General features: G+C 44.2%; 1 protein-coding gene across 3 annotated transcripts; it reads left to right on the top strand.

The window, feature by feature from the left end:
* Positions 1-665: 665 nt before the first annotated feature.
* On the top strand, positions 666-18,813 carry PPIH (peptidylprolyl isomerase H). 3 transcript variants are annotated; one of them, XM_019429220.2, is made up of 10 exons: positions 666-798; positions 1,141-1,205; positions 1,527-1,550; positions 1,821-1,865; positions 2,135-2,177; positions 5,930-6,022; positions 9,364-9,451; positions 9,928-9,968; positions 10,797-10,885; positions 18,636-18,813. In XM_019429220.2, exons 1-9 carry the CDS (start codon positions 733-735, stop codon positions 10,863-10,865), a joined length of 534 nt encoding a protein of 177 aa, XP_019284765.1. In that variant the 5' UTR covers positions 666-732; the 3' UTR covers positions 10,866-10,885; positions 18,636-18,813. The 3 variants fall into 3 exon arrangements, with proteins under 3 accessions (XP_019284765.1, XP_019284767.1, XP_019284768.1); XM_019429222.2 differs by having other exon boundaries at positions 18,612-18,813; XM_019429223.2 differs by lacking the exon at positions 10,797-10,885.
* The last annotated feature ends 3,603 nt before the right edge of the window (positions 18,814-22,416 follow it).

Below are 22,416 nucleotides of genomic sequence, written 5' to 3'. Positions count from 1 at the left end.
AGTGTTCCCTTCTGAGTGACATTTGAGCTGACACCTGAAGTATAAGGAGCACTTCCTACCTCCATTAAGACCTAGAAGGGTATTAAAGACAGTTAACATTACCAGGTCTCTACAGTATCGATCTCCGTGACCTCGAGGGACAGAAAGGCCTGAGTATCATACCTATCTGGCTCCAGGTATGCGGGGCCAGATAATGTAATCTAGGCCCTTGTACGTAAGGAACTGGATTTTATTCTAAACATGGGAAGCCAGGAATGATTTATAAGCAGATTAATTTTAAAAGCTCCAGCTGAAAAAAAAAAATAAATAAATAAAAGCTCTAGCTGCTCTGCAGGAATGAATTGTAGGTGACAAAAGCGGAAACTTGTGCCCCAACTGGTGTCCGGACTTAAAAGAAGGGGTACCTATGTCAGGCTGTTCTAAGCGCTGAGGACAAACAGATTCCTGTCTTCGTAGGGCGCACTGACTTATAGGCAGGGGTAAGAAACATCACGTATAGCGGTTTAGAAGTCCTGGCCGAAGCCACTCCTGGCCGAAGCCACCACCGCAACGCCCAGTGTCGTCGAGAGACGCAGAGAGCGCTCCGCAGGCGTGTCGCAGGGCGGGGCTTCCGGGGGCGGGACCCGGCCTAGGTTGGTTGGTTCCGCGCCTGCGCCGCAGAGTAAACTGGCGGAGCGGGGAACAGGTTCACCGGAACCCGGCGCCCCCGACTTCTGCTTCCGGGTCGCAGCCATGGCGGTGGCAAATTCAAGCCCTGTCAATCCTGTGGTGTTCTTTGATGTCAGCATTGGCGGCCAGGTGAGGTCCAGGCAGCCGCCGCGCCCAAGGGACACTGCACGGGGCCAGCCAGGAAGATCTCACCCACCCAGGGAAAGCGGACTCGAGAAGCCAGATAGCATTACTTGGACCAGAACCTACCGACCTGCGGGGCGGGGGCGAGGGAGGGAGAGGAGGAGTCTTTCACATTTGAGCGCCCCTATGGGGGAGGGAATGGGCGCCACGCGAGGATAGACTATGCAGGCGGAGGTGGGAGAGACCAAGCGGCAAGCGGGAGAGAGGGGTTGGACCCTCCTATTCCCTGCTGGTTGAGTCCTCGGTGGTCTTGGGCCGGCCATTCTGACCGTCTCCTGCCGCTTGCAGGAAGTTGGCCGCATGAAGATCGAGCTCTTTGCCGACGTTGTGCCTAAAACGGCCGAAAATTTTAGGTAAGAAGATGATGCTCCAGCTCTGCCAGATTAACCCAAGCAGAAGCTGGACCGGTCTGCGGAATCGTCTGCCTGCCTCTATCCGTCCACTCACTGCCCTTGAGATCTGAGTCCCCTTTGTATCGCTCTGTCTGAATAGTCACCGTTTTTTCTGTTCCCATGTCAATATATGCTGTTAGTTTTATGCTTAGTGTCTGGACGTCGGCTGGCCAGTTGATGGGCTTGCTGGCGCGAATGTTACCCCACCCCCACCTCCCATATTAGGGGCGCTCTCAGCTGTGATGTCATGGTGACTGAATCATTCACTCTTTTCTCTTTCAGACAGTTCTGCACTGGAGAATTCAGGTAAGTCTCAGGCGTGGTTGGTTTCTCTGCTTGCTCCTGAAGCGTGTCCTAGGGCTGCAGTGGGGTTTTGGGGGGAACCACCGGCAGGCCTTGAATGATTATTGGTGACAGTAATAGGTAATACCGCCATGGGTCTGTCTTCAGTTTATTTGCCTTCTTTATCTCTGTTCTCCTGACCTTTAGGAGAGTCCCTTGGCTCCAGTGTGGGGTAAACTGGAAAGGCCTATGATTACCTGTCATCATTCCAAGTCTCTTTCTTTTTGGTTATAGAAAAGATGGGGTTCCAATAGGATACAAAGGGAGCACCTTCCACAGGTAAGTCCTTGGCAAGCCATCCCTACAGGCTTTTAGAATTACTTCCTTAGGGGATTAGTCTCTTTAGAGGAAAATAAAACCATAGGATAATTCCTAGATCTTGAGAAGGAATGGTTTTGTGAACTCAAAAGCTTATTTGAAGGCTTATTAAAAGCCAAAGTGATAAATATTTTATTTTTAAATCAATGTTAATCTAAAGTATAATGACTAAGTCAATGTTTTTCTAAACCGCAGAGCCTTCTCTCAGGATCCTTAATTCTCTGTTTCAGGGTCATAAAGGATTTCATGATTCAGGGTGGGGATTTTGTTAATGTAAGTACTATTCCTTTGCTATCAAAGACCTATAGGAATATTGTTTTTTTGTTATTGCTGCTACTGCTGTTTTTACTACAGAGCCCAGTCTTAAGGCTTGAAAACAGTAGCCAAGTTTGAAGGAGGAGGGGGTGATAGGAATGTCCTTTAGGGTTGTTGGCTACTACTCTTTAACCATTAGATGATAGACATCAGCATTTTGATTGAGTCACTGACTTCCAAATCTTAGCCTTTTAGGGCCAGAAACTGAACTTTTCCAGCACACCTACAGATGATTCATGAGAGACACAAACTAGTTAGTCACATGAAACTTCGATAGATATCAGATGAAATTTTTTTTTGTTAATTTCTAAATGGCAGTAAGTCCTTTTCCAGTGAGCTAAATTCTTATGCCCCATTTTCCTTCCATTCCTCATATCACAATGCCTGGAAAGCTGAGTTTTTCATCAGAAACTGATTAGTGGACAAAGAATTAGAGCATCAGAGGTAGATTGTTCTGGAGGGGTATTTCCTCTGTTTTCTAGGAGAGCCTGGTGGAATAGTTTTTCACTGCGAAGCATGTCTTTCTTTTGACTAGACTATCTGTGTCTCTCATACCAAGTCTCATTTCCTTCTTCTGACCTTGGCAGGTGTTGAATAAACCATATCTTTTCTTCTTAAACCTACTTTTGTCCTTGGCCAACCTCTTGTGTGCATGGTCTTTCTTATTTATATCATTTGGTTAGTCATGTTGGGATTTTCTTGGATCTGGAAGACATTCTTTCTCCTTCATAGGTATATTTATTTAACTCTTAGGAGTTTTTTTGTTTTGTTTTTAACTTTTTAAAATGTTTTATTTATTTTTGAGAGAGAAAGAGAGACAGAGTGCAAGCAGGGAGGGGCAGGGAGAGAGGGAGGCACAGAATCTGAAGCAGGCTCCAGGCTCTGAGCTGTTAGCACAGAGCCTGATGCAGGGCTTGAACTCATGCCGTGAGATCATGACCTGAGCTGAAGTTGATGCTTAACAGACTGAGCCACCCAGGTGTCCCTAATTCTTAGGAGTTTTTGAAGACCTGTCTCTTTCCTATCTAGGGAAGGTTACAAAGGGGCAGATTTTAGGCCAAATCAGGCTTTCAGATACGCTTTGTTTCATGTGTGTGATGTTGTAAAACTGGGAAGTTTCACCAGAAAATTCCAGAGTTTTCTCTCTAAAGAAGGGAAAATAGAGGTGCATTAGGCCTGTGTTTCTCACATAGCAACAATTGTTTGGAATCACATAACTGCTCCCTTTAAATAGCATGTGTCCTTGCCATTTCACCACAGCCACTACCGCCTGCTTTCCTTATTTATGTCACTTGCCTCTGTAGGCATTTAAGTTTGCAATCCCTGGCCATAACTGATGGTAGTAGGGCTTGAGTGACCGTATACTTTTTTGTTAGCTGGTAAGAAGGGCTAAGAATCTATTCTCTGCCTTCTTTTCTTTCTTCCCTAGGCTCCTGTGTTGCCATGTTGTCTTAAGAGGGCCAGGACCAACTTCTTGCATCATTGCCAGGCACATCTAGTCGTTTGCTGATAGCTCTAGAATCAGACAGTACAGTTGGTCAGCCAGAGGCTGTGTCAGCAAGAAACAATTGTTCAGGGCCACTCTTAGGAAAGAAAAAATAGAATGAGCAAGAAGCAGAATAAGTAGGTATTGAGACCTTCTAAAGTGGGACCAAGAATATGTGTTTCTTTGTTTTAATAATTTTTTTCTGATTGCAAAATTGCAAAATTATCTCTCAAGGAATCTCACTTCTCAAGGAATATATTCTTGGCATTTTAGTTTACATTTGCCAGTCTCATCATTGCACGTGTATGTGTGTCAAATATAATTCTTAACAGACTTAAGATCACGTATATATTTTAATTTTTTATACTTAATAATTGTCTACATTTTCCCTTGTCATTAAGTCATTCTTTTTTTTTTTTTTTTTAATATTTTTTATTTATTTATTTTTGGGACAGAGAGAGACAGAGCATGAACGGGGGAGGGGCAGAGAGAGAGGGAGACACAGAATCGGAAACAGGCTCCAGGCTCCGAGCCATCAGCCCAGAGCCTGACGCGGGGCTCGAACCCACGGACCGCGAGATCGTGACCTGGCTGAAGTCGGACGCTTAACCGACTGCACCACCCAGGCGCCCCAAGTCATTCTTTATAATAGCTACCTAATACTCCATTATGAATAGATAAGTTATTTGATCAGTCCACTGTGGTAAAAAGATTTAAGTTGCTTTCTATTATTTTCTCTGAAAATTGATTTTGTCATTTTCCCTACTCTGGCTCCTGGAGAGCAACCGATAGTGTAATTATAGAGAACGATGTGGTAACTGATCTGTCCCCCAGGTTTGTTGGGAAATTGGAAATGAACTTGTTTTTCTGTTCCTTCTGTATATATGTAGGTATTTATGTGGAGTTAAAGATATAATAGCTCATATTTAAATAATTGTGTATCAGTTGCAAGGTCTTTTCTCAGACACTGTTTAATTCGATCTCCGTGGCAACGCTGTAAAGAGCAGGTGATTTCATCTTCACTTGATAGTTGAGGAAACTGAAGCTCAGCAATGGGAAGTGACTCTCCCAGCTTATAAATGATGGACCTGGAACTCACATCCAGGCCTTTCCACCATACAGAGCTTAGTTTTATTGATAATTTTTAGTCAAATAAAGGTTTGATTTTGATTTTGATTCTTCCTTCCTTGGCTTATGTTAATACCCTTTGATAATCTTTTTCCCAATAAGGGCCCTTTGATTCTGCCCTAGGCCGGTGCTTTCCCTCTCTACCATTCACCCAATATTCTTTGGCTGGAAGAGATTGGGTTTTGGCAGGCACCTTCTCATTATTAGCTTTAGACCCCAGGGATTCTGTTTAAGGTACTGCAAATATGGCTGTGGTCAAGTTGCTTTATTACCCTGACATAAGTTGGCTCACTTGAAAAATGAGGAAGATGATAGCGCTTATTCCACACGGTTACTGGAAGAGCAAAGAGATAATGAAAATAAAGCTGGTTTAAGCTAGTTTAAGAAGAAACAGAACTAAGAACTGGAAAGCCACATAGGACCAAGGCAGTCCTTTATCTCTGTTTCTCTCGTGCTCTCTACACCTGTGTATTGCCTTTTCTTTCTCTTCTCCAGTCCACCTTGCAGAGCATGGTCACTGCTGGCTTCCAGGTTTACATGATACACATTCAACATCAAAGAGAGCATCAGTCCTTCATGATTCCCAGAGAAGGAACTTTAGTTGGCCCTGCATTAGTTAGGCGTGCTCTCCTGGATCAATCAACTTTGGTCAAGAGGGTGGTGTCCATACAGACTAGGCTTCCAGGAGCCCATCAACCTGCAGTTTTGGGGAGCAGGGATAGTGGCACTTAAGTGGGTAATTTTATTTGATAACAGGCATGAGAGTCTTTGGGAGTGGCAAGGATTATGTATGGGATCACTATACTATTGTTCCCTACTCTGCCTTGTCTTAACTGAGCTTTCTAGAGGCCCAGCTGTGACCTGTTTTACCCAATCTGTGAGATGCCCCGGCCAGTCTGTGAGCTGCAGGTGCCTGGGACAGGGCCGGCTTTGATTATAAGACAGGGTCAGAGAGGTATGGCTCCCAAAGTGACCTTCAGGAGTAAGAGTGCACCTTCAAAAAGTTGGCTACGGTACAGCAGCATTCCTCCAGGGGGCCCAAGGAGGGGGAGCCCAACACTCAACACTTGCTAACACGTCCTTTCTCTCTGCTCAGGGAGATGGTACTGGAGTCGCCAGTATTTACCGGGGGCCATTTGCAGATGAAAATTTTAAACTTAGGCACTCCGCTCCAGGCCTGCTTTCCATGGTAAGTGAGAGCCAGTCAAGGTTTTGGGTTAGATTTGTAGCCAGCCGGTCTGTGGGCGCCCCTTGAGGCACGGTGCCATCTCTTGGGATGGAAGCTCGTTCTTTACTTGTCTCGCTTGTCCCAGGACTCAGCTCTGCCACACCTACCTCCTTCCTCAGTCGGCTTTGACTTGGTTGGGCTGGGCCCTCAGCATTGGAAGTTTTGGGGGGGGCGGGCAAAACTGAAACTCTGATGTGTGTTTTCTTACCTCGTTCGAGCGAGGGTGTGCGGCTCAGCCTTCAGCCCTGCCGCTCGGAGTGCAGCCAGCTGTGCTGTCGGGACCTGGCGCCCATGCACTTGGCGCTCCACCCTGGCATCCCGAGATGACTTCCCACTCATGCTGCCTCCTGGCTGGTCCTCCTCTGGGCTCGCTGACCACTCTCGCTCCCTCGGCCTGGCACCCCTTCCTGCTTAGACTCCCCTCTCCCACATCTCACTTGCCTTTCTCAGCTCCCTATCTGCCCCACTTAACCCCCTCATCTACCCACTCCTGATCGCTCCCCCTTCTTCTCCGTATTCACTCTGCCCTCATTTTTTCTTACCCGTCTCACCTTCCCTCCCTCTCACTCTCCAATCTCCTCCCTGCCTCCCCTCATCACCCATTTCCCTGGCACTCTCTCTCAAAATAGACCCAATATTTACAGGCACACTTTCTGTCCTTCTTGCCTCCCCTTCCACTTATCTACACGGGCCTTTATCAAGTGAAGGTTTACCGGCACCCACTTTGTATCACGTCAGGGTAGGGTACAAGGATACAGACCTGATCCCTGCCCTTGTGACACTTAACATCTAATGGGGGAATCACACATGCAAAATGACAAGTCCAGTATAGTGTAATTCATGCCACTGTGTATTAAGATGAGGGCACCTTAGGGTATGTAAAAGTACCGTGAGGGCCCCATGGAATGAGAGTAATTACTTTGAGGGGTCAGGCACAGCTTCATAGATGGGAGAGCTTTTGAGTTCTGGAAGGAGCTCTATTCCAGATGGCATTTCAAGTTGAGCAAATAGCCTAGGCAAAGCTGTGTGACCATGAAATGGCAGGGTGGCATAGTCAAGGGACCAAAGGTGAGGAAGGTGATGAGAACATAGGATGTGCATGGGGAGGGGGAAGGGCCAGTAGAGACCACTGAAGAGACTGGTGGGTCTAGCTCCTAAAGGGCTTTAAATGCCAGAATAAGGACGAAGTGTGTGGACTTGAGTTCACTGGTTATGGAGAGGTGTACGTTTTTTTGAGCAGGGTTGATCAACTTTGTGATTTAGAATGAAGACCCTGGCTGCAGTGTGAGTGGCAGATGGGAATGGAGAGCTGGGGGCAGAGAAGCCAGGAAGGAGGCTGCCATGAGAACTGGGCAACACTAAGCCTAGCAAACAGTGTGCAAGTCCCTTTTTTCAGACAGCCAGACCAGGCAAGTGCAGGTTAATGCTGCAGGAGTAGTTTAGGTGGGCTTGGATCTTTGCCAGGAGGACTAGAACCCTCTAGGTGCATGCCACCTGTTAGCATTTATGGAGGACTCAGAAAACTGGAAGGAAACATTGGTCTCTACTCCCTTCAGGCTGACACTTGTGAAGTTGTGCTGTCCTTTCACATACCGTGTAATGTCCTTGTTTTTGTTTCCATCCTCTAAATCATGAGTTCCTCAAGGGCAGGGACAGGGCCTCATTGATCTCCAAGCCTTACTTGCTACCTGATACTGAAAGGTGCTGAGTAGATACCAATAAACATGAATGACTGAAAGATAATCAGAATGATGGCTACTGTTTATTGGACAGTTACTCAACAAGCACCTTATTTGCATTAATTTGTTTTAATCCTTTCAACATCCCTTTGAAATGGGTACAAATGAGGATACCAGAGCACAGGGAGGTTATGTGACTAATCTGAGGTCACACATTCAGTGGTGGAACTGGGATTCCAGCTACGTCATCACCTGGCTCCAGAGCTTCTTCTCAAAAGTAGTAAGCCATGCTGCCTAAAAGAATGAATAAAAGAGTGGCTAAGGGCAGAGCGTGTCCCCTGAGCTATAAAAACATATGGGACTGTTTTCCTGCCTGTTTGCTAATAAATATTTATACAGCAAGCAGCTACTTAGGTAGGTTGATTGGTGGAAAGCTTGATTGAAAGGAAAGAACTGGGAGTCTGGGAAGTCTAGCCCTTGTTCCACAGCACCCTCCTGCTGCTGCTGACTCAGGCACCCTCAGCCGACTGAGCCACTCAGGTAGCGCTCACATGGGGAATTTCTAAGTATAATATAAAATCCCCCATGAGAATGTACCCCTGGACAGTGTCTTTAATGTATTTCATACACATTTTTTTTCTTGCACGGTTGAACACAGAATCAACCAATTTAAATCCATTAAGCATCCAATTACTGCTAGTGACCTATCTAATCATTTCCAGTGCTGCTGTAGTCATATTAATTTTAGGAGACCTATGCTGTTAATAGTACTTTCAGTTTCCCATTTTCCACTCCTTTTTTCCAAAATAAGGGAAGTATGCAATAAAAGGTGCACAGAGGTAGTAGGGCAGTGCTTTTAAAAGGTAACTTGGATTTGTTAATGTACAGAAATCTGAATTTAGCATATTAAAGGCAGTTTAGTAGTATCAACATGTAAAGTATGAAAGTACACTTCCTATGAAAATTAAATTTCGCTTTACAAAGCATTACTTTGCATTGTAATACTTGCCTGTTCTTTTACAGTGCATTATGAAATGTAAAGATATAGAAAGAATTTCAGGGGAGGAGACTCAGATTCTCAATTAAAAAAAAATACTTCTTCCTGTAAAATTCAATAATAAAAGATTGGGTGTAGCTGTAAAAAGCAAACATCATTGATTACATGTAGTCTTTTTTCCTAGCACAGCACTAGTGTAGCAACTTCTCGCACTTTCTTAAACTTCTTTATTACCATTGTTATGATGCAGTACAAAGCTATTCAGTTTATGGCATAGGCAACAGGCTTTTTCTCACTGGTATCTAATTTATAACTGTAATCCAGTTCTAACCAGTATTGGATTAAATACAGCAAATTGGGCCCCATGAACAATTGTTCCTTTAATAAAAATTCACACTGCAGGGGAATTGTACATTTATTCAAGAATCTGGCTCCTTGACGGCAGATATTGTGTATCCTATTTATCTCGGTATCCTTGGATCCTAGCTCAGGAACTGGCTTATAGTAGATATTCAGTAAGGTTTGCTGAAAGAAAGGAATCAGGGCTAAAGGCTCTTTGGGGGAATCTCACCCTTCGGCTAGCATGGCCAGGAAAACTCACTGAAGGTATATTTGGTTTCTGTCAGGCAAACAGTGGTCCCAGTACAAATGGCTGCCAGTTCTTCATCACCTGCTCTAAATGTGATTGGCTGGATGGGAAGCACGTAGTATTTGGTGAGTCCTATTCCTGTCCTGGAGTCCAGGCCCCATTCACCCAGAGTGGGACGTCCAAAGGAGCCAGCCCCCAGACTCCAGTACCGAGAGTGCCCACCTGGTGTAACTGCTCTGGCAGTAGCAGGGAAGGCGGAAGTGATGGGAGGTGGAGAGAGCTAGAGGGAAGAGCAGAGGGCTGTGTGATGTCGAATGCAACCACTTGGGTGATACGTATGTCTGGGGTGGACCCGGATGGTATCACTTGAGAAATGTCCTACAGAGGCAGCGTGGTACAGTGGGGCTTTGCAATCACTCAGACCTAGTACTCTGCTCCTTATGAAGTGTCACCTCGGGCAAATCATTTCACTTCCATCAAGTCCCAATTTTCAGATGGTCGTATGAAGATCAAATGAGATGATAGATAAGAGTGGACATTGCAAGCTGGAAAATACTCTGCAAATGAGAGTAATAAAGTCCAGCTCATACTCTTCCCACAGGAAAAATCATCGATGGACTTCTAGTGATGCGAAAGATTGAGGTGAGTCCTATTTTGATTTCCTCTCTTGCCCATTCTGGTCCGGTAGCACCTGACTAGTGTGGAGGGGCTGGAGAGCCAGGAGATGGCTCCAGTGTGTTAGGTCCAGTGTTTACTGCCTCCAGTTGCATGGGCTTCCTCAGGAAGGGGGAGGGAGTACGGGAGTAAAGGACCCCCACCTCTGTTATCTTGGCCTGTAAGTTTGCCTCTAGTGGACACTGAGGTTCGGCCTCTGGTGGCCCCTTCACCTATTTGATAAAGTCCTACTCAGCATTGAATTCAAGATCCTTCATGACCTGGTCCCCGCTATCTCTCCACAGCCTCTTCTGCCACTGCTGCCTCCATGTTCTAGTCACGTTAGGCCACTAGCTCTTCTCTAAATATGCAATACACATTCCTGCCTCTTGTTGCTTTCTGCCCCTGAACGTTTGCTCGTGCTCTTTCTGCCACTGGAATGCTCTTTTTCTTTCTTTTCCTCCTGGTGGGATCCCATTCGTCCTTCTAGGCCCAGCTTGAATGTCCTCTCTTGTGTGAATCCTTCCTTGACCTGTTTAAGCAGCACTTTAGTTGCTTCCTCTGCCCTGTTGTATAAACTCCCTCTTATAACTTATTACACTGTTATATGTCATAGGTTTGCTATTTTTTTAAAATGTTGTACATTTTCTTTTTGATCTGGATTATCTATACCCTTCTGCTAGGACATGCATGGACGGTTACCATTTCAGTCTCTGAGTCCTCGGTCCTTAGTACAGGGGCTGGCAGGCATCAGTAAATGTTTATGTGTAAGTGCATGTGTAAGTCGATGAATCTCCACCATGCTTTCTCTCCTAGAATGTTCCCACAGGCCCCAACAATAAGCCCAAGCTACCTGTGGTGATCTCACAGTGTGGGGAGATGTAGTCCAGAGCGAGACTGATCAGGTACGTGTGTCTTTCTCCTCCTGGTTAGGAGTCCCTAGTGAAGTCAGCACCATCTAGGGGAAAGAACTTTAGACTTGAAAACTTGGGGATTGAGCCCATTTCCTCTCTCTGTGACCTTAGGGAAATCCCTTCCCTTCTCTGAGCCTGTTTCCTCATCTGTCAAATGGAGATAATATCTATCTCTTAGGCTCATTGTAAGGATCTAAAGAGAAAGGGTTATTAGGGCATTTTCCTCCTACCACTTTGCGGTTTACAAAGTATCAACCTGAAAAACAGTAAATAAATAAACATTAAAAAAGTTAGGGGCACCTGGGTGGCTCAGTCAGTTAGGCATCCGACTTCGGCTCGGGTCATGATCACAAGGCTTGTGAGTTCAAGCCCCATGTCAGGCTGTGCTGAGAGCTCAGAGCTTGGAGTCTGCTTCGGATTCTGTGTCTCCCTCTCTCGCTGTGCCCTTCCCTCATTCATGCTCTGTCTCTCTTTCTCTCAAGAATAAATAAAACATTAAAAAATAATAATAATAAAAATAAAATTAAAAATGGGCACCTGGGTGGCTTAGCCGGTTAAGCGTCCAACTCTTTTTTTTTTGTTTGTTTTTTTTACTTTTTTTTAATTTTTTTTTTATTTTTTAATATATGAAATTTACTGTCAAATTGGTTTCCATACAACACCCAGTGCTCATCCCAAAAGGTGCCCTCCTCAATACCCATCACCCACCCTGTCCTCCCTCCCACCCTGCCCTCCCTCCCACCCCCCATCAACCCTCAGTTTGTTCTCAGTTTTTTAACAGTCTCTAATGCTTTGGCTCTCTCCCACTCTAACCTCTTTTTTTTTTTTTTTTTTTTTTTTTTTTCCTTCCCCTCCCCCATGGGTTTCTGTTATGTTTCTCAGGATCCACATAAGAGTGAAACCATATGGTATCTGTCTTTCTCTGTATGGCTTATTTCACTTAGCATCACACTCTCCAGTTCCATCCATGTTGCTACAAAAGGCCATATTTCATTTTTTCTCATTGCCACGTAGTATTCCATTGTGTATATAAACCACAGTTTCTTTATCCATTCATCAGTTGATGGACATTTAGGCTCTTTCCATAATTTGGCTATTGTTGAGAGTGCCGCTATAAACATTGGGGTACAGGTGCCCCTATGCATCAGTACTCCTGTATCCCTTGGATAAATTCCTAGCAGTGCTATTGCTGGGTCATAGGGTAGGTCTATTTTTAATTTTCTGAGGAACCTCCACACTGCTTTCCAGAGCAGCTGCACCAATTTGCATTCCCACCAACAGTGCAAGAGGGTTCCTGTTTCTCCACATCCTCTCCAGCATCTATAGTCTCCTGATTTCTTCATTTTGGCCACTCTGACTGGCGTGAGGTGGTATCTGAGTGTGGTTTTGATTTGTATTTCCCTGATAAGGAGCGATGTTGAACATCTTTTCATGTGCCTGTTGGCCATCTGGATGTCTTCTTTAGAGAAGTGTCTATTCATGTTTTCTGCCCATTTCTTCACTGGGTTATTTGTTTTTCGGGTGTGGAGTTTGATGAGCTCTTTATAGATTTTGGATACTAGCCCTTTGTCCGATGTGTCATTTGCAAATATCTTTTCCCATTCCGTTGGTTGCCTTTTAGTTTTGTTGGTTGTTTCCTTTGCTGTGCAGAAGCTTTTTATCTTCATAAGGTCCCAGTAATTCACTTTTGCTTTTAATTCCCTTGCCTTTGGGGATGTGCCGAGTAAGAGATTGCTACGGCTGAGGTCAGAGAGGTCTTTTCCTGCTTTCTCCTCTAAGGTTTTGATGGTTTCCTGTCTCACATTCAGGTCCTTTATCCATTTTGAGTTTATTTTTGTGAATGGTGTGAGAAAGTGGTCTAGTTTCAACCTTCTGCATGTTGCTGTCCAGTTCTCCCAGCACCATTTGTTAAAGAGACTGTCTTTTTTCCATTGGATGTTCTTTCCTGCTTTGTCAAAGATGAGTTGGCCATACGTTTGTGGGTCTAGTTCTGGGGTTTCTATTCTATTCCATCGGTCTATGTGTCTGTTTTTATGCCAATACCATGCTGTCTTGATGATGACAGCTTTGTAGTAGAGGCTAAAGTTTGGGATTGTGATGCCTCCTGCTTTGGTCTTCTTCTTCAAAATTACTTTGGCTATTCGGGGCCTTTTGTGGTTCCATATGAATTTTAGGATTGCTTGTTCTAGTTTCGAGAAGAATGCTGGTGCAATTTTGATTGGGATTGCATTGAATGTGTAGATAGCTTTGGGTAGTATTGACAAAGCGTCCAACTCTTGATTTTGGTTCAGGTCATGATCTCACACTTCGTGAGTGTGGAACCTGCTTGGGATTCTCTTTCTCTGCTCCTCTCCTGCTCGCTCGCTCTCTCTAAATAAACTTAAAAAAAGAAAACCTGACAATATACTATGTTTGTAGCATATAGCTTTTTTTACCCTTTTCTTAGGATTTGAATAGTTACAAATTCTGAGTCTTTGTTCTTTATTTTATATGTCGTGACTCTTCTGTCCAGAATGTATTTTAAGCAAAAAACTAACATTGTGTTGCTTATTTTAACTTTGGTGATCATCTTTGTTAAACAGAAGTTCTAAATTTTGATGGGGTCAAAATTATCAGTCTTTTCTCTTATGGCTTTTGTGGTTGTGTCTTATTTAAGAAGGTCCTTAGTATCTCAAATCATAATGTCTTTTGTATTTTTTCTAATATTTCTATGATTTTATTTATATAGTTAAATTATCTAGAATTTATTTTTCTTTTCTCTGCCTTTTTTTTTCCTGAATGGAGATGTAGTCAAATGTCAGATCATTTTAATGACTGTACATACCTCTTTATGTGACTTAATTTGTGTTCATAGCATCTGGCACTTGCAGGCATTTATTAAAAATTTACTACATGAGTTAATAGAGAGGGAGAATGTCAGGCATTTTAGGCAGGGAACTGGTGTTAGCAAATGCTGGCAGGCGTGCACCAGTGTGTGCTAGAAGCTGCACGTGGTCCTCTCTCTTGTCCAGCCAGATGGTCCCTTCTCAGGCACAGGCAACACCCTGAGCTGTCTCTCCTATCAGTACTAGAGGTCCCTAGCTCTCAACCTGGTGTCCCCCTTCAGTAGTGGCTGGCATTTCCCTCCTAATCCCACTTATTTCTTTGCTGAACCTAAGTTAAGCTACCAGGTCCTTTTCCTTTTAAGGATTGACCACTGATCACTACTGGAGGACAGAGATGAAAAGAATAAAGTTTAGGGGTGCCTGGGTGGCTCAGTCGGTTAAGTGTCTGACTTCAGCTCAGGTCATGATCTCACAGTCTGTGAGTTCGAGCCTCTCATTGGGCTCTGTGCTGACAGCTCAGAGCCTGGAGCCTGCTTCAGATTCTGTGTCTCCCTCCCTCTCTCTCTCTCTCTCTCTGCCCCTCCCCTGCTCATGCTCATCCCTGTCTGTCTCAAAAATAAATAAAACATTAAAAAAAAAAAAAGAATAAAGTTTAGAAATTTTTTGTTTGGGGCCTTTTTTCTGTGTTTTTCTGAGTCCCTTACAGAAAGTTAGTGGCAGTCCTTGTTGGGGGTTTGATTTCTGAGGGTGGTGCTCACAACCCTCCCCTCCTCATCCCTTAATAACAAAGGGCATGTAAACCTTTGCCCCCATGGAACCCTCTCTTCCCAGCCTGCAACCCAAGCAGAACAAATCCCACAGGGGCCATTTGATGTTCCAGAGGCTTCTAGACCAGAACTGTCCAATAGAAAGTCCTCTCTGTGGTGGTGGAAATGTTCTGTGTTTGTGCTGTCCATCATGCAGCTTCCAGCCACATGTGACAGTTGAGCACTTGAAATGTGGCTGATGTGACTGAAGGGCTGAATTTTTTATTTTATTTAATTTTAATTAAATTTAAATATAGTACCTCCAATTCAGTCTCCTACCCCTGACTTGCTCAGAATTGAATCTTTCATAGCTAATACTTAGGGGCAATATAATAATAGCAGTTATCATTTATTACATCTTCTATCATTTATTTATTCTTCTTGTGCTCAGATATTGAGCTGAGAACTTGAATGATCTCATTTAACTTTACCAAAAATCCTTATCATGAGTTTTAAGGTGTTAGGGAATCTAGGTGCTTTGGGTTTCTAAGTAATGTGATGTGGGAGAAAGTAAGGAAAAGTAGAGATTAATTCCCCAGGGTGTATGGGAGTATCATCCCATTATTTACCTTCCTAGCTGTTAAAATTATAAGCATCTCTAATTCCCATGGGAGTGTTTCAGCTCTCCCAGGTTGTTTGGGCAGGATAATGGTTGACAGCCAATACAGAGACTGTTTTCAAGCCCTGCTGAACAGTACTTCTCAAACTTTACTGCACTTACAAATCACCAGGAGATCTTGTTAAAATGCTGGTTCTGGTTCAGTGGGTCTAGATGGGGCCAGAGATTTTGCATTTCTAACTAGCACTTGGGAGATGCTGATGCTGACTTTGAGTGGCAAGGCGATAGTGGAATAACAGAGCCTGCTTTCTCATTGAGAAGCCACCATATTCCAGTCAGAAAAGACCCAGGAGATCCTCTCTTGGTGGCCCTGGTCCAGCAGGAATCTACTGCCTTCAAATCAAAGTATCACCTAATCATGCATGTGGGGCCTTGTGCCTATGCACTGGAAATAAAAGAAGATGGGACGGAGATAGAAGACAGGTACAGTGATTTAATCAGCAGTACTTCCCTAGGAAGCACTTCCTTCTAGAACTTCTGTGTTTTGCCTTAGGGTCCTGACTTTGGTTTTGCTGAGGATGAAGTTTCTGTACAACTCTAGATGTAGAAACCATGGTTTTTTTAATCTCCATGGGTCCTGTGAAAGCTTTTTGTGAGGAATTTGGTTAGGTATACATAAGTGAACCTTGGCCCTCAGGGTTCCTCTGCTCTAGTCTGAACTGGGTTCTTTGCTACTTACAACCACTTGAGGGCTGGTGGAACCTCTGTTTTGAAAGCCAGAGCGTCTCTTGGAATAGAGAGTGGCTGTGGGCTCTGGCAGCCCAGCTAGTCTGAATTGTTGCCCTTCCAGTTATCCACAAATCTGGGGCCTGTAGCAAGGTGTAGATAGCTTTCTTCTGTCGTTTCCCAAATTTCCCTAAGAATCCAATCACTCGGGGGCATTTGTTAAACCTACTCATTCCCAGATCCCTCCCCTGGAGAGTTTGAGTGAGTGAGTTTGAGTTAGGATCCTGGATGCTGTGTTTGTAACAAGCACCTCAGATGCTTCTTATCAGAGAAATGTGGGTAACACTGCTTTAGGTAGTCCTGTGATGAATATCTTTTAGCATTTGCATCTTAGAAAGAATACATAATTAGCGCAACACATAATTTTACAGTTATTATAACTTACAATAAGGCATTATTAAAGTTGTGATTATGTTAAAAATTAATTGTACTTGTGGATGATGGTTATGAGGACACTGGTGATGGTGCTGTTGGAATTACTGAGCTTTAGGACACACTGTCCCCCAGCTCCTGGGATTACCTGTCGATGTGATGTGTTACTGTAGAGGAAGGTTATGAAAGACATGTTGGTGGCACACAGACTGGTCCTTCATTCCTTCCACAACTAAGCACTACTTAATTGAGATGGGTCTCATGCTGCATATGAGGCTGCAAATATGAAAAGCCCAGTTCCTGTCTTCAGGGAACTCACAGTCTCTTGAGGAAACTGACAATTACAGTAGAGTAAAGCACCGGACTGGAAAAAGTCAGGGAAGCCAGAATGTCTGTGTCTGCCTGGAGTGGTTTGGGAAGACTACAGAAGAGACGATGCTTTGGCTGAGTACAGGAAAGAAGAGAATGTCTCGGGTGGCTAAAATGGGAAGGCATTCCAGGCAGAGGGAACAGCACGGGCAAAGTGTAAGGGACACTGCTAATAATTCCATATGGCCAAAGCAGGAAGGTATGAAAGAAAAGCAAAGGGTAAGAGGTAAGGCGGGTGGAGGCCAGGGCCACTCGTGAGAACCAGTGCAGTCTGAGACATTCATATGTTATCCTGAGATAGGCTTTAGACAGTATGCACCTTTTTCCCCCGGGGGTGAGAGTCTTTTGTACTCCCCAGATTCTCAGAAGGGAGCCTGGCCCTCCAAAAAGAACCAGGCCAAGAGGAGCCACTGGAGGATTTTGAGCAGGAAAACTTGGGGATTGAACTTCCTTATTCTGAAGATGATTCTGGCAGCCATGTGGAGGATAAGCTGAGGCCAGGGAGGTGTCCACTGCAGCAGTCCAGGCCAGAGAACAGGTTCCACATGAAAATACGGGTCTAGGGAGCTCCAGAGATTTGGCAGCAAATATTTGCATGCCTGCTGGGTTTGTGACACTGTTTGTTCCCTGCCCTGAAAGACAGATGCCCTGCCAGCTAAAAAAGGGAGGGGTGGGGAAAATGGCTCTATTCCAGTTCGATCCAGTACAAAGGCAGAGCTCCCAGCCTCGTAATCAGGTCTCACACATTGAGGTACACCACATCAGCAAAATACTACATAGCCTTAAAGGTAGATGTGTATGTGTTGGCAGATTTCTAGGGTACATTAAGTGACAAAGTCAAGATTTAGTACATTTGAGTAACTCTTTCAGAAATTACTGTTGTGACATATAGCCAACTGTTAGTAATGGTTACTTCTGCAATGTAGAGATAGCAGAGTCCTTTCTTCCCGTTGCTCCTACTGTTGTGTATATGCTTGAAATTTCTATATTGAGCATGTATCTTATAAGAGAAATATATACTGTATATGCATAGTTTTAACAAATCCTCCTTCCTCTCAGCTGCTCCGAGGAACATGTGGCTGATATCAGTGTGTCAGTCACTCCCTGGTTACTCCATCTCCTCCCAGGTCTAGGCCCAGGCAACGGCGCCTTCCTCGGTGCTCCCACAGCACTTGATTCATCTCTCTACACAGCATTTAATGCAGCATATCACAAATGTGTTCACTTGGTTTTCTCTAGACAGAACTCCTTGAGGCAGAGACCATGCTGACTAACAAACACAGTGCCTGGTCTACAATACAGCTTAGATCCTGGAGCACCATGGAACTTACAAAGCACATTTATGCAGTTTTGTACATTCTGCTTGGGGGCCCAGGGTTACACTTCTGTCTGAGCCTGCAGTATGACACCAGGACTCACTGTCCCCTGGAGGAAAAGGGGTGTGGCTATGTTTAGGGAGAGGGAGACCATAGTTTCTGAGTGTACTCATTCTGTTCTTTTAGTAAAGCTAACTCCAAGGCCATAAACAGAGGGTGTGACTTTACTTTCTCTATAACCCTGGGACCAAAACCTGCAAGGAGGAAGGATTTCTCTTTGTTCTAGAGTTCCACGGAGAGCCGTCAAGGTCTGGCCAAAAGTACACAGACTTTGGAGCCAAGTAGACCAGGAAGCTCCATCACTGTCAAACCATTAAACCCCTTGGGACTCTAGTTTTCTCCTTTACTTAACTACAGGCAATATATACTGCACAGAGGTTCTGAAGGGTAAATAAATGCGATGATATGTGTGGCCATAAATGTTAGTTTCTTTCTTCTTGGTTCTTCTGTAATATACCTCTCAACTTTACCCTGGGAAACCAAAGGTCTGACCTAGGGCAAGAGACCAGTTCTGCTCTTTTGGGAAAAGAAGATTAGGAGTGTAGAGAAGAGCCGGGGGTGTTGTCTCTCATGAAAGTCCCCTTCCAGTGCCTCTGAGCTGCTTATCTCTTCCATCCCTAACAGACTTCCATGTCTCTGCCATTGTAGGCCTTCCCTTGCTCTGGGTGACGCTCTTGAGTAAGATAATCTGGATTGGCCCCTGTGTTTGCTTCCCTGCCTGCTGCTGCCCTTTTTGATCAAGAGACCTTGGAAGTGTCACAGATTCAGAACCCAAGATTTTCTGCTTAAGTTTTCAACTGTAAATAAAGTGGTTTGTTTGTTTTTTTTTTGTTGTTTTTGTACACGTGTTGTTATTTAAATGGTTGTAATAACAGACTGTCTCCTCACGCTTTAGCTTCAGCTGGGAAGACTGGCCCTTGACAGAGGCTAGCGGGGACCAGACCCCAACTGTGGCTGTGACTAGGTGACGCCTCAGATCTGCAAGCAGTTGTAGCAGTCCCCCCTCAGGCTCCAGCTGCTGGGCAAAGACGGTAAAGCCTCGGGGCTAGAAGCACTAGTTATTCCAAGGATATTCCCAGTAGGTTCGGTTTGGTTGGTTCTAGAACCTGTGGGAAAAGGGTCACTAACTTGGGATAGTTTTGGATGGGAGACCATTTGGTAGAATGTGTCTTGATCATGAGGAATTGGGAATAATTTACTCAAAAATCTTTGTTTCAATCTGGGGTCATTTTATAAACAACAGAGGTCTTGAGAACTTTTCTTCCCCTTTCATAGCCCCAGTTTTCTCCTCTGTAAAATGGGGATAATAATACGTATGTACTTCATAACACTGTTGAGAGGGTCAAATACGAGAATGGATAGGAAGGTAATTTGTAAACAATAACATTCCTTGGAAAATGCTTATCTTGAAAGGACCTAGCCCAACATAGAAAGATCCTACTGAGCATAATGTTCAGGAGCTAAAGGGAGTTCCATAGTGTTGCTTTCAAGAGGCAGTTTCTATGCTATCCCATTCCTACTTTTTCTCTCTTGGCTCATGGGCAGGGATGATTCACCTCCTGGCAGTGGCAGAGGTAGCACGGAGCTGAATTCTATGACAGAAGAGAACCTGGTTAAAAGTGCCATTTCAGTGTATTAGGGTCCAAGGGAGCTGGTGTAAGGGCCCTACAGTACAGATATTTGCAACTCTCTGTAGCTAGGTAAACCGGGTTCAGGGAGCAAAGGGAAGGAAGGACTGACCTAGCAGAGGAGAGACCTTTAACTAGACAAGGTGGAATTAGAGAGTAAGGAGGATGAGCTGCTGGGATCCTAAGCTGACGTTCTTTTGATGGGCCATTAAACTGAATTGTTACACTTGGCACCTGCATTCTAGGTCAGGCTCTGTCCTGGGCACAGGAGCCGCAAGATGAGTAGGATGTGGCCCTTGCTTGTGACAGGAGATAGGCACATTTCGATTCAGTGTGGTATTAGAATGTGAGCCCTTAGGGGGGCAGGAAATTCGGTCGTTTTGCTTTGTTTTACTGCTATGTCCCTACACCTAGAAGAGGTATCTAGTACCTAGTAAGTGCTCAAGAAAGACCTGTTGCATGAATGCTATGTACAAGATGCTGGAGTGGGCAGGGGGTTGGGGGAAGAGGGTGCGGGCAGGGGGAGGTGTGAAAGGAAGAGGTAACATTTGTGGTAAGTATTGATGGATTGGTTGGAATTAGCCAGGAGATAAGGGTGGAAGGGGCTTTCTAGGAAGAGGAACTATGTTCTTGGGCCAGAGTCTGTTAGAGATAGAGGACAAGGTGTATGTTATTTTGCAAAAGAGATTCTTGGAATGAACTCTCTTACCTTTCACACCACTTAAACGTAGGCACTGGGGTTGTCTACACTGTGGTCACCATGCTGGGCAGTGTGGCAGGGGTCTAGCAAAACTGGAGTGGAAAGCTCCCACCTTGGAAAAGGGGTTGAATTTTGACATGAATTCTTTATCCTCTAGTGCTTCAGTACTATTTTGGCAGTGGTATGGAGGTGGCTACAAGGAAACTAGTTTCTTAAATAACTCATCTTTATGCTCTTTGAGCAGGAAGAGAGAGCTTAGTGAAATAATTGAATAAGTAAGTAATGATACTTTTAGGTAACATTTTAAAGACAAATGTTACAGAATTTAGATTTCTGCTGAGGAGCCATCCCTTCAAAGCAGTTACATAGAGAAGGTTGCTCTTTATTGGCAGAGGTGCTAGTCCCATTGTTCAATCTGTCTTTGTAACTCTACCTTGGGGAAAAAGTCTCAAGCCAAAGGGCACACTTTTAAAGGTCCCCAATGTTGACAGAACTGCCTTTTGAGAAAACATTTTCTTTTTAACAGTCAAAAGTTATCTGGATCTGGGGCACCTGGGTAGCTCAGTTAAGCACTCTTGATTTTGGCGCAGGTCATGATCTCACGGTTCAGGAGTTGGAGGCATGCATTGGGCTCTGTGCTGATGGGGCCCAGCCTGCTTGCTATTCTCTCTCCTCTCCTCTCTCTGCCCCTCCCCTGCTCGTGCTTTCTCTCTCTCAGAATAAATTAATTTTTTTAAAAAGTTATCTGGAGCTGGAACAGATGAGTAGCAGTTCTAGAATCCACCTATTCTCTCCATACATATTGTTGCTGCAAGCCTTCTTCACCTGCCCAGATGACCTCTCTACTGCCAGTACCTCCTCCAATCCATTTTCTGTACCACGTTATTCATATAACAGATTTCTTAAGATATTGTGTGTCTGGTACTAGGCCAGATGCTCAGGAACTCATAGTCTGAGGAAAGGAAGATTTAATTCATGCAATAGTGTGTTAGGATAGGAGGGTTTCCTAGTGAAGTAACATTTGAGGCAAGACTCAAAGGATGATGAGTTAAGCAAGCAAAAGAAGGGAGAAAGGAAGAATGTTATAAGTAGAGGGAATAGTATGTGATAGCTTAAAGGAAGCAATGTCTAAAAGATCACCAGGAAGGTTGAACAAGGAATGTGAAAGAAGTGTCAGGAGGTAAGTTTAGAGAAGTCCTACAGAGTCCTGTAAATCACAATAAGGAATTTAGACAGTAGTAGTTACTGAAAGATTTTAAGTAAGACTGTCATGATGAGATGTTTTCAAAAGAACACTCTGGATGTCATGGTGGAGAATGTTAGAGAAAGAGGTAGAGACTGGCTAGGAGGCCACAGCAGCGCTCTAAAGAGAGGGGTCAGCAAACTAGTTGGCAGGTCAGATCACATTCCCTGTTTTTCAGTGGCTCATAAGCTAAGAATAAGAATGCTTTTTTAAATGCTTAAATAGTTGAAACAAGACTATTTTGTGACATGTAAAAATATGAAATTCAAATTTCAGTGTCCATAAATAAAGTTTTCTTGGAACACAGGTGCACTTGTTTATTGATTGGCCGCTTTCAGGCTCTAAAGTTGAGCAGCTGAGACAGAACTGTCTGGTGTACAAAGCTTACAATATTTGCTATCTGGCCCTTAGAGAAAACGTTTGCCTACCTCTGCTGTAAGCAATAGATGATTGCCTACACTAGTGTCATGGCAGTAGCAATGAAGAGACTCTGGTTTGGCATTGAGAGATATTTATGACCGATTCTGATTCGGGAGGCCTTTAGGAGGTGGAAGTGACAGGCTAGATGATACTGCTGGGGTAAGGACTACTGCACTAGCTTGCTGTCTCTCTACTTCCATTCTCACCCCTCTACAACCCATTCTCCACACTCAGTAGCCTTAAAAAAAAAAATCTTCCACTCCCTACTGACAATTCTAAAACTACCCTTTCCACTATTACCCTTAGGATAATTTCAAATAAAATGTTACTAATTTGAACCTGCCTACCTCTATAACCCAATTTTTCATTCTAGTCTTTCTCAACTACTTTACTTCTATTCTCCCAGACCCCTATCTTCTTGCCGCTAGGCTTTTCCAT

This window comes from Panthera pardus, unplaced genomic scaffold (assembly GCF_024362965.1).
Source record: "Panthera pardus isolate Hobbes unplaced genomic scaffold, ASM2436296v1 HiC_scaffold_11, whole genome shotgun sequence".
NCBI classification, from domain to species: Eukaryota; Metazoa; Chordata; class Mammalia; order Carnivora; family Felidae; genus Panthera; species Panthera pardus.
This window is presented reverse-complemented; position numbering and strand designations above follow the sequence as displayed.